The 12,570-nt window shown below is 37.6% G+C and overlaps 1 protein-coding gene across 1 annotated transcript; it reads right to left on the reverse strand.

Annotated features, from left to right (window-relative positions):
• Positions 1 to 554: 554 nt before the first annotated feature.
• LOC148032680 (pentatricopeptide repeat-containing protein At3g53360, mitochondrial-like) lies at positions 555 to 3,869 on the reverse strand. The gene has a single exon (XM_087683306.1). It carries the CDS (start codon positions 3,289 to 3,291, stop codon positions 1,315 to 1,317), a length of 1,977 nt encoding a protein of 658 aa, XP_087539432.1. The 5' UTR covers positions 3,292 to 3,869; the 3' UTR covers positions 555 to 1,314.
• Between the last annotated feature and the right edge of the window lie 8,701 nt (positions 3,870 to 12,570).

Consider the following 12,570-nt stretch of genomic DNA (forward strand, 5'->3'; position numbering starts at 1 on the left):
GCACTTTCAAAAATTGACATTGGCTCCCTACAACCAACAATTTGATTTGGGCACCTAGAAATCCATATCTTTTACAATTTGAAGTTGGTAAGGCATGCAAAGAGAGAGACCTTCCCACTTGATCCTTGCCTCCCAAAAGAGATTCCTAGAGGTTTGGTATTTGGCCTCTGAAAAGCAAGATTGAGCAACCTTGCTTGCATTCACTTAAAAAAAATTTGTGAGAACATGGGTCAAACTAACAAATTGCCAAGAGTGACATTCCTATGTTACAAGCTTGACTACATTTAAGGAAGACTAATGCTAAGAAGATGGTAGCCTTGACTTACACGAGCAATTGCAACTGGTTGTATCATTGAGAGAGAGTTAATAGATTGTGGAGTGTATTGCACTAATTGTATCTTAAAACTTGTTTGCATACATCACATTTGGTTTGGAAAAGTAAAAAGCATGCTTGGGCATTATCACCAAGAAAGTACCTACATTGCATTGGATCACACTAATTGAGGAAAAATAGAAAGCCTAATTGCTCACAGCGCACTTGCACCTAGTTGCATTAATAGGTGAAATGATTGGTTGCTTCTAAAAGGAATACAAAGCACATAATTGAGTTAATTTAGGAAAAGGAGCCACAAAAGGAAAGATCTAAACCAACCCAAGAATGAGATTCGAGCAAAGAAAGGGAAGCTAAGGGAATTAAGACAAACAGATTGAATACCAGCCCTTATTAAAACTCTAGGACCATAGCTTAGGCAAGAATAACATACATTGAAGGACAAATCAAATAATTGGAACCATGCTAAAACTCGCGCCTTACTAGCCACAATGAGAGGGTAATGACCTTGTAGCACATGTGTAACACATTGAATTTCTAGAGTGAGAAGTGCCTTCCTTGAGAGCCATCATTCCCCTACCTGAATTAAGTAGCCTTGTTGAGATCCCAATCAAATAAGAAGGGTTAGAGACCATGTTTGGGCCTAATGTATCCTTCTCAATGGCATGACTATTAAGTAAGCCATATGATTTCAACTCCCTTTTCAAAGCCGCAGAAGCAACCTGTAGCTCTAACTACTAAGGCATGTGGAAGGCAAAATTTGCAGATGTTCTCAACAGATATACAATACATGTAGAGTTAACAGACCATCAAGCCACAGTATTGCATCTGTAACTTATTTGTTTCTCTGTGATAGAACTGAATTTTCTTTAAAGCACAGTGCTTCTGTAGTGCTACCCATTTGATTTTAGTGTATATTCCACATCATTCAAAGAAGCTTTGATCCCTTTCAGATTCATAAGCATGCATCTAAGTCCTGTGTTTCACACAAGAATAGATTGGTTTTTATTTTGAAGAAAGTTATGCTCAAGATTTCCAGAGCATTTGAAATAAGAACCAGCTGTTGGGCCCCAAACATCAGCACAGATGGCACTTCTATCTTCAGAGTCCATTGCAGCAAGAGATTTAAAGCATTGTTTTCCAAGTTCTGCATTGCCATGAGTTTGGCAGTGCCAAAGCAACGATGTCCATCCCATAGCATTTGTATCAAAAGGCAATGCAAGAACCAAGTCTGATGCTTCAGTTAGATGCCCGGAGCGACCTAGAAGGTGAACCATGCAATTATAATGACAACTTTGAGGTGTGATCTCGTGCTCCTTACTCATGAGCTTTAAAAGGTCAAGGCTTGTCTGCAATAGACCAGCTTGGGTACATGCTGCAATAAGAGAAACAAAAATTTCTTTGTCTGGCTTTAAACCACTACATTTCAGAGAATGAAAAGAATCAAAGGCCAATTCGTAGCCACTATGATGTGCAGATGCTGCAAGCAGTGAACCCCATGTTACAACATCTCGATTTGATAAGCTTTGGAAAAGCTTTGTTGCGTCCAGAAAGCTATCAAATTTACTGTACATGGCAACAAGGCAGCCCCCAATACAAGGTTCTGCATCAAAACAACTCTCAATAACCTGCCCATGGATTAATCGTCCAGAATTCAAGGATGCTGAGATACAGCAAGCCTTCAAAATATTCACATAAGTGATCTCATTAGGTTCAATGCCCTGATGCTGCATCCGCAGGAAAAACTGAAATGCCTCTTCAACTTGCTCATGTTGAGCGTACCCTGCAATTATTGTACTCCATGTCACCACATTTTGCACAGGCATGTTTTGAAAGATATGCAATGCATCTTCAAGTCCTCTGCAGTGTGTGTAAAAATCAAGAAGTGCATTGCATACAGATATGTCTTTTTCCAAGGCATCTTCGAGAATCTGCATATGGACTTCTCTACCTTGATCAAAAGCTTCTATGGCACTGTATGCTTTGATGATACTTATGAATGTAGTGCTATCTGGGTACACACCCTCGTCCTGCATCTTCTCATATAGCAAAAGAGCATCCAAAGAACGGGCCTGTTGTACAGCAGCTGCAATGATTGTGTTCCACATCACCGCATCCCGCTTTTCCAGACCCCAAAAAATCTTGCATGCATCATTGAACCTCCCACTTTTGAAATACATATCAACCAGTATGCTTGCCACAAAGACATTGAACTCAACCCCATTCTCAATAATCTGGGCATGGATCATGCTTCCTTGAACTAAAGCTGCTAGAGCAGAGCAGGCTTTCAAAACGCTTGCATAAGTCACTGCAGTTGGCTCTATGCCATCTGCTTGCATGTTTTTAAAGAACACGAGAGCTTCTTGATTGTAGCCCTGTTGGGCATAGCCACAGATCATTGATGTCCATGTCACTACATCCCGCCTTTCCAACCTTTCAAATGTCCTGCTTCCATCTGGCATGCTTCCATACTTTGCATACATGTCAATGAGAGCATTCCCAACACACCCACTTGATTCGGATGCCATTTCAACCAGGTGCGTGTGAATATGCTGGCCCAGTGCTATGTCTCCTACATCAATGCACACCTTGATAATGGCAACAAATACATGGCCATCAGGCTTTACACTTGAGCGCTGCATTTGATCATACAGTTGCAGGGCCTGAGAACCACGCCCAATGTTGGCATTTGCTGATATGGCAGCAGTCCATGTAAACACAGTCGGTTCATGCACACACTTAAAAACCTGATTAGCATCTTCCAAACTCCCAGATTGAGAAAACATGCGGATGAGGTGTGTTGCGAGAAAGGCATTTGACTGCAACCCGTTCTGTACAATGAGGTCATGCACTGCATAGCCTGCTGGAAGGTTTCTGTGCTGGATACACCACTGAAGGAGGTGAAACAAGTCACTGATAGCAATCTCGTACTTAGAGAGCCGCTCAAGTGAAATTCTCATAACAATACTATGCTAGGTGACACAGACCTACTACCAGGAGGACTGTGATTCCTGTTAATCCCAATTCACTTTTGTCATCTGCGCAAATTCTTCATGATGGCCCTATTCCGATGGGAGAAAGTTAATGTAACTGACTGCCAGCAATGGAATCCGTCACAAAATAGGAGTGTCTTGACCTAAACAGGCTTTATCTGTGCGCATCTTTATGACGGCCCTGTTCCAATGCGAGAAAGTTAATGTAACTGACTGGCAGCAATGGAATCCATCACAAAACAGAAGTATATTGCCCCAAACAGGGTTTAACAAAGCCTGACACAACCAAGCCAAAGTAATAAGAGCAACCCTCCAAATGCCATGGCAATCGTGGTTCATAATTATGATGAACATTATCGGTAGTAGCAGGAACCCCGATGAAGGATAACAATGGCGGAGTCTCCGAGTAATCCATGCCCGGAGATCTGATTGAGATAAGCAGCTGTCATGGCATGCGAGGGGTTGATTATAAGGCTGTTTTCGGTGTGTGATGATTGATGTAAGGGAACCGCCAATGCCCAAAATGTGAGACACCTTTCAATGAAAACTTTGAAAGGTAGACTTTCTTCAAAATCATTGCACCACCAACATAGAATTGATTAAGCAATAGGGGACTATTAGTGCTAATTGTATACAACATCCATGGGATTATCCAAGAAACCAAACTGGTATCTCTCTCGGTAGCATAAGACATTCCTAAGGAGATTCACATCATCAAAGTCTATCATAGAGGAGTTGAGATCTCTTCATTGTAATCCTAAGATGGATCTTGTAGATGGTAGGAGAGCTAAGAGATCTTGTACACATCGACAACGTTGTTTAGTACTTCAATATTTATGAAATCTTAGTTTAGTCATGCCAAAACATAACATGGACCAATTGCACTTGCCATTTTGGTCTCTTACAAAAGAAAGTGATGGATGCAAAGTCACAAGATTGAGAGAGAGAGAGAGAGAGAGAGAGAGAGAGTGTGTGTGTGTGTGTGTGTGTGTGCACATGTGTATGTGTTGTGTGTGAGCAAGAGTATACAATAAGTTTTTGTGGATACTTAGTTCCCCTTAGTCTTTATTACCTTCATTTATATATGAATGTACAATGTACACATATAGAAGGGGTGTCTACTTGATCTTTGGAAGTTAGTTCTTTATCCCAACAACCTCCCACTTAAAGGCCAATGTGCATTTCAAGAGGACTAAATAATGAAGATATGTTAACCACAAATGATAAAGAAGGATAGAGGTCTAGTGAAGGCATAATATGCCAAAAGCATTCTAGAAGCATTAGTTCTTTTGGGTTATAAAAATGTATTTTAGACACTGTCATCCGCAATGTACATGCAAATTCAATTGTGTATTAAATTTGTAATTGGAGAGTCGACAAATTGTCAAATTTCTTAGAGTTAGATAAAAAAGACCCAAAAGCTAGATGATATTGTGAGCACTAAGATTCTATTCACTTTGAATAGAATGGGTACATTTAACCTAAGATGTGTGCATAAATCAAAGGAGTACCAATCAAAGGCCAAATGGATGGGTGGGGTTCCCAACTTATGGGAGAAACCCTAAACTCAAACCTTATGTATAAAAGCTAAAAACTGAACAAAGAAGCTCGTTCTTGTACGTGTAAACATTCAATACTATTTTCTCTTTCTTCCATCTTATCCATTTGAGCACTTTGTTGAGAGTGATGAAGAGAGAAAGTGTGAGGGTGTGAGAGTGAGAGTGCAAGTGAGAAACTTGGGGAGTGAAGCTTCTCTCTTTTCTTGCATTTCTTCTCTTCTTCCTCTTCTTCTTCCATATCTTGGAGGGTGAGAGATAAAGCATGAGGTTGAGATCGCTGCACTTTCTTCTTCTTTATGTGGATGTGATTTGTTGCAATGGAGTAGCAAGAGTAGATTAAAGAGTAGCACTTGGATCATGAAGCCACTTGAGAACCCATCAGGCGATGACTATCACACAATAGACGAATACGTGAGCTCACTACGTCTCAAATCTAGTCTTACATTTTGTTTTCTTGGATGGAGAACATTATTAAACTAACCTGATTTCTATATTTTAAACTGACTAGATAAGTTAGTAGATTTTTATGTTTTACATGGACTCTATTTTTTGATGATTCGCCACATAACTATGACTTGTTGCATATGTAAATATGGAGTCACATTTGCATTATGCAAGGTGGATGTTATAAGGATTAATGTGTTTTGTGATGTTCATTGACAAATATTTAGACCAAAAAATTGGAGAAGGTCATGGAATTTATGAAGCATTGGATGGAATGTGAATAATTAGATTTGGCACAATAACATATTTGTGCATATGAAGCACTAGATATTTTATTAATGCATTTATGCACATGAAGCATTAGACATTTTTGTTGTATGCTGCTTCTAAGGTTGGGTATTATTATTATTATTAAGCTCAAGATATTGTGTAGATTTTTAGAAATTTCTAAATATTAGGGAGAGGTGAGCCATTCACAAAAAGAGAATAAAGCATGGATGCAATATGATATTTTGGACAAAAGATCAATAAAAATCTATAAATACATGCATTATGGAGAGCCCTCCCAATGTATGGGAGGGTGATTGCATCAAATTTGTATCATACTCTTCTTTGTGCAATTTTCTCTCTATCTTTCCTTATATTCAATTTCAATTCATCTTAGTCTACAAATTTATGGTTCATGGTGGATTGTTAATAGCATTGACAATAGAGCACAACACTAATTGGAGAACCTATTAACATCAATCATGGTTCTAACACATGCATGAGGCTCTCTTCCATTATCATCATATCTATCTTTAAAGATTTACCATTTTTCCCACTATGTAATACACAAGTGCCCATAGGTTAAATCCTTGCCTTTTTTTTTCTTTGTTTGGATCATGTACCTACCTCTTTCCAAGACACACACACTATCTCTTTTTCTTCTCTCATGAATGTGACTGCTTTGTTTCCTCCTCTTGGATTGACGACTTCTTAGACACCACAAATTCTTGATGTGGATTAGCAACTATCTTAAGTAGTTTCTCTTCTAGAATTATGGGCTCAAGTATCACAAGAACTAGCTTTTCGACTACTAACTTGGCTTTTTTCTCCTCAAGTATCTTGGTCCTTGACATGCAAAGGCTCCAAGTCTCCTTGCTTTCATCCCAAGGTAGAGAGAGAGAGGGGGGTGAATATATTCTACCTATAAGGTCTCGTTTAAAGGCCTACAAAGGCTTATTAATGTTTATGTCTTCTTCCTTATCCCCTAAGAAGTAGTCATGCTACTACACGCTAAAAAAGAAAGAGAGAGAAAAGTGCAAATCTGCAATGATAGTGATTGAGAGATAAGCCAAATGATAGTCCAAAGTATTCACCAATCACATTGAGTATAGTGTTGCTATACATTGTCTTGTCTAGGCTACCTATGATGTCCCGATACTTTTGGCACCTATTGCTATCTACATCTCCTAAAATTTTGCATATTATCCCTCTCTATCTCTCTCTCTCTCATACCTAGAACTGAAAAAAACAAACAAATAGTCTTCAAAGGTTCATAACTCCTTAAGGCTTTATGTGCATCTCCTTAAATTTTGCATATTATCCCTCTCTCTCTCTCTCTCTCTCTCTCTCTCTCTCTCTCTCTCTCTCTCATACCTGGAACTTAAAAAAAACCAATAGTCTTCAAAGGTTCATAACTCCTAAAGGCATTATGAAGCCTATAAGGCTTATCCTCCACTATCTTAATCTACTTTTTTGACATCTTTCAAGGCCTTTATTGTCCCTCTTTGTTGCTTCATATACTTATAAAAAATTATTATTTTTGTGTGTGTGGCATCTAATTGTTCAAGCCCTAGAAGACTCAAGAGCTTATGTGTATAGTGATCTTGTCCTTCAAGAACACAATCTTTAATATTAATATCTCAATGTTATTGTGCTACTCCTATAAGTTGTAAGAAGAAGAGTTCTCTAGAAAGAGTTCATCTAATCAACATCAAGAAATGAATCCTAATGACTTTGAAGATGTTTCCCCTTTGCTCGAAATTACTCATTAACAATAAGTGGACCTACTATAACACAAGTTAATGGAGGTCACACACATTCTAAAAGAATGTGAATAACAATGCGTCCAAGCATTCCAAGATGAAGATGATCACATCACACTCATAATTCATGATATATACGATGTAGCACAAAAAGCGAAAAGATTAGTCATAAGTCCTTTCAATTTACAAATTTGATGGCCACAAAGATGATAAAGTTATATTATATTGGCTCAATGAGTCCAATGATTACTTTGCTAAAGAAACGTTCACTGAAAATGATAAAATTAAATGGACTATTAACTACTTGTCCAATAAAGCTTCTCTTTAGTGGAATATTCTTTGCCATAATGTTAGTAAGCCTACTACATGGAACAACTTCCAGCCCAAGGTAAATGAATCATTCTTGACCCCACAATTCCACCTCTTCTTCTACACATGTTGGAAGATGTTGTTGAAGATACATTACAACAAAAATATAAAGACAATTTGTAGTTGGGAATTCAAGCAAAGTTAACACTCTTTAACATTCTTTGCTTTATGAAGCTATCTCCTATGCACATGACATAGAGAAAGAGTCTCATACTATAGCTTATCTTATTGGCAATGACTAAGGGAAGAATCTCCAATTTGCAAGTAATAATCATTCCTTCAAAGGGTCCTTTAATTCTTTCCATCATGGCCCAAGCATAGTTCCATATACACTGAATGTAGCATTTCAAAATGGAGCTGAAACTAGACCCTTTGAAGCCAAAGATAAGTCCCAATGTAGACCCTAAATGCTCAATGCAAACAATGTCACAATGTTTGCTATTGCTATGGGAAGTCTGACCATGTACATACTACTTATCAGTCAAGTTGCCTCCTTAGAAGTTTACTATCACAAAGCTTCACAACATAGAAGAGGTCATAGAGACTACACCCCCGCCCGACTAAACAACTGATTCACTACAACAAGAGGCAATCAATGAAGAAACCGCACCATCATAATTCAATATCCATACATGCATTGCTTCATACAAAAGGTTATATCAATGGTTTTGATATGAGTATTTTACATAATGATGATAGCTCTCACAATTTTATTTTTGAAAATTTGGTTAAAAGATTATAGTTTAAACCACACCATCTTTGTATAAGGTTAATTCTACTTTCCAAGGAATCTAATATAATGCCACACAAGAAATAAAATGATTTGAAATAACCATGGGTTTTTATAAGAAAAGTGTGAATCTTTGATAGCTCCTTTATAGTCTTCTAATATTATCTTGGGCAAGCCACTCCCTCATCAATACAACCCTAATATTGATTATTGCACCCAGAAATTTAGTTTTGAACTTCAATGCACATAGCAAAAAAAGCCAGGTTAAAAATCATCACTAAGAGTATATAGTTTTGATAAGAGGAAAGTTGTACATATCCTTCAAAACAACCACCAAAACTCGTGAAACTCCATGATTCTTCCTCTTCCTCTCTACCTCTTTGTCTTCCTCTATGCACTTCCATGTATAAGTTATTACATGTGCACACATGCAAACACCCACTGTTTTGTTAAACTAATGTTCTTGTTATTTTGCTTGTACAAGAGACGGGCCCTCAATATGAGAAAAAATTTTCATAATGTCTAGCTGCATGGGCTATCTTCAATCATACATCAAACCTTGTCTGCATTCCCTGAAAATTAGGTTTGGAAATCTATAAATCCTGGCTTGCATCGACAAATGAACCCTTTAAAAAAGCCATGGTAACGTTTTAGGTAGTGTCCAATCCTCTAGACCATCCTAATGTTGTCATACCATATGGTTGCATAATCTAACAATTAGGTCTATAATGCATGTGCAAACTCATGTTCTTTGTCTGTGTGAAAATTATATGACACTTTCATATAGGAAAACTACTTTTACAAATCTAGTTTCTTTAGTGTGAGAGACACAAGCATTTCAAGACTTGTCTAATAGACTGGTCCACATACTGCAATGTGAGTTGTCATTTAGGAAATTTTTCTATTGCAATATCAAAGACATGTAAATGAGTTGCAGCTATGAGTTGTTGGAGGCATTTGGTTCAAAACCCAATGCTTTTTTATCTCTTCTCCATTGGGATGCTTTATCCATCAGTTAAATAACAAGGTTGGGTGTGATGGCCCTAAATAATTTTGGCAAATATTATCCAAGTGTTGCCCATTAACTCCATATGTAAACCCCTAACCCTAATGTATTAGGATGTATCATGGACTCCATATATAAACCCCTAACCCTAATTTATCAAGATGGGAGGGTAAGAGAGCAAGTGTATGAACATGATGGACAATGTGGAAAACATGAGTGAAACTAGGGACGTTCTATCTAGATGCAAATTTGGGCACAAAATTTTCATGGTTGCATAGAGCAACAAGATCTTTGCTATCAACATGATGATAAAATTAACCTAACATGGCATGAGGATGTGGCATGCCAATGTGGCAAAATTTGATGAGGGAAGTGATCTTTAATTGGAACTCAAATTTACATCTCTGAAACAGTACTCTTTCCTAAAAGTAGGCCATTTAAATTAAGTTAGCAAGGGGTACTCTTTTCAAGGAATCATCATATTGTCATTGTGCCATTGTAATATAGCATGTGCCCTAATGGACAATGCTAACAGTAAAGTGTTATTTTATTTAATAAGTTGTCATTTTACTTCTAATTTTAACATGCTTTTGTTGAAAATTAAAAGCTAATTCTTTCTTTATTAGCCCATGTTTGGTAGATTGATGAGACAAATTTTTTGCAATGCAATTGGTTAGTTAAGGTGCCAAGACCCCCCAGTATGGGTGAGGGAGAGATTATGAATGAGCCATTCCTAAGAATTGAACTCAGCCTGAAAGCATGCAAGCACGGCTAGCAGGCCTATCAGGTCGTTGGCTACTAGCGACACAATAAGTCGATTTGAAGAAAGGGACATGTAATGGTTGGGGGCTATCGTCTCCCTATGACACTGTATGTGAGTCTGGTGGGCATGCTATTGTCAAACGATTAAACTCAGCACATCATGAGCTTCCGCAAGAGAGGGATTGCATACCTAGGTAGGTGAAATTGGGGACATATAGTCTTAGATTACGGTTTCCTTATTCTACTTGGGAAATATGGCAATTTCTTGTAATTCAAATGTATCTACTTTTGTCTCATAGGTTGATTTGGCCTTTTATTGATGTTAATACAGCTTTCTTCTCTCTCTCTCTCTGTTTGAGAAATTACCTCTAATTAACTTGAGTTTTGTAATGCAAATATTATATTATGACAAAAAATCATAGATGCAAATATTTACATAAGCATGCCTCAAGCCTTAGAACCTTAGCATCTAGCTAACCACTTATATGGGACTTTAAATACATATATGAACTTTTTCAAAACTCTAAATGTAGTCAAACTATCTTGTCTAATGTCATTAAAGTTCTTTGCTATAGAGGCTTTCCTTTCTTTCCCCATCAAAAATCTATTTCTAGTATTCCATATATGTTTGATCACTAAGGCACGGACCACGTTCCATAGTTTTAGGGACTCATGATCTGGTCTACCTTGATCCTTGAACAACGTTGATATCATTTTGATAATCTCATTTAGTCTTGTGGTTTTAAACTAGTCCTTAAGCTTTCACCATACAACCATAGCTTCCTTGCATGTCTAGAAGAGGTGCTTCACTATGTCTTTTTGTATTGCTTGGTGGTGATTTTCCATAGAAGTAGATTTAATTGCCTATTTAGCATGGCCCTCCAAGCTCAAACCCATTTACTTTGAACCTTCATTGGGATTTCTTCTTTCTCCTCTTAAAAATCCCTGCTCAATAGCTTAGCCTTGTTATTTCATAATGAATTTAACACATTGATAGGCCCAATTTTGGGTGAAGGCGGCCATGTTTGGGTTTTCCCCTTAAACGCTTCCTCCATCCACTTGCCTTCCACTTCATCAAGATTGTGTTGATTGCAAATCTCTTATATTAAGTAGAATTCTACTCTCTCCTTGTTCTAGATATCTTTCGATCTATATCTTTCGATCTAATTAAGCCTTTGTTTCTTGCCAAGCTATTGCCCTGTTTTGGATTCGTATTTTGTCTTGGAATGCTTGTGGGAAGGTCCATAGGCATTACAGGAGTGCTATGCCCCCCCTCCCAAGGCTTTCTTTGAGCCAATCCAATCTTTTAATTACCTCCTTCTATCCCTTTGCAAGGTTCTTTACTATCTCATACCCCTTGATAATTCCTTTGGATGCTAAGGCTTGGAGCTTATCTTGCCAACTTAGCATACCCCAATGATCTCCTACTAGTTTAGCTTTTGCTCATCACTGCCCTACTAATTAACTTAAGGGGGTCATTTTTAGAATTCTAATTAACTTGAGTTAATAGGTTGATTTTTGAAGCTTTTTCTTATTGCTTTCTCAAAAAATTGTGTTGGACCTTGCTTTTGGGAAAGAGGGCTTGATATAGCAAAGGCAATTCTTTTGAGAACAACAGAGTATTAATAATGGTACATGATAGCAAAATCAATCCTTTCTTTGGTACCCCATGCCCATAAGGTGTCCTTAGATAGACATTTTTATGAGAAAAGTGTATTTTTAGGATCCAAATTAGATCATTTTCACCCAAATCTTCCCTTTTGATTGCTTCATAGTTAGCTTGCTCATGTAGTTAACCCAATACTTATAAGGGTCATTGTCCTTGATGAATATTGAGGTAGGGTGACTATCCTTGAATTTTATTAATGTCATTTGCAACCATTCACCCTCTTGCCTAGTAAGATTAAAAAATTCCATAAGTTGCTTAACCTCTCTAAACTTGGGTGATCTAATATTCCATACATCGATCCATCTAGAGTTTAGAGAAGGGTAAGATGGGGCCAAGATAACCAGTGGTGGAATCCAAAAAGATTTTAGTAACCATAAGCCTCCTAGCAAGCCTTATTGGAAACTTGTCCCATTTCTTGAAGTTACTTTCAAACTTGTTGAAGGACTAGTTGAAGCTTTTCTTTGAGTCAAACCTACACCAAAGGGGCACTCTATATAATAGAAGATCTCACCATATTTGACCAGCTTGAAGGCAAAGTTGTGTACCCATTTAGAGGGATTATCCAACCCCAAACATACTATCTTCTTTTAGTGATGGCCTACTATTGATCCAAAAATTTCGGCAAAACTGTTGTACACTTGCAAAATTTTGGACTAAATTCTTATTTGCAAAACAAC

This window comes from Lygodium microphyllum, chromosome 8 (assembly GCF_053477565.2).
Source record: "Lygodium microphyllum isolate KBCC chromosome 8, Lygodium_microphyllum_v1.1.10, whole genome shotgun sequence".
NCBI lineage: Eukaryota > Viridiplantae > Streptophyta > Polypodiopsida > Schizaeales > Lygodiaceae > Lygodium > Lygodium microphyllum.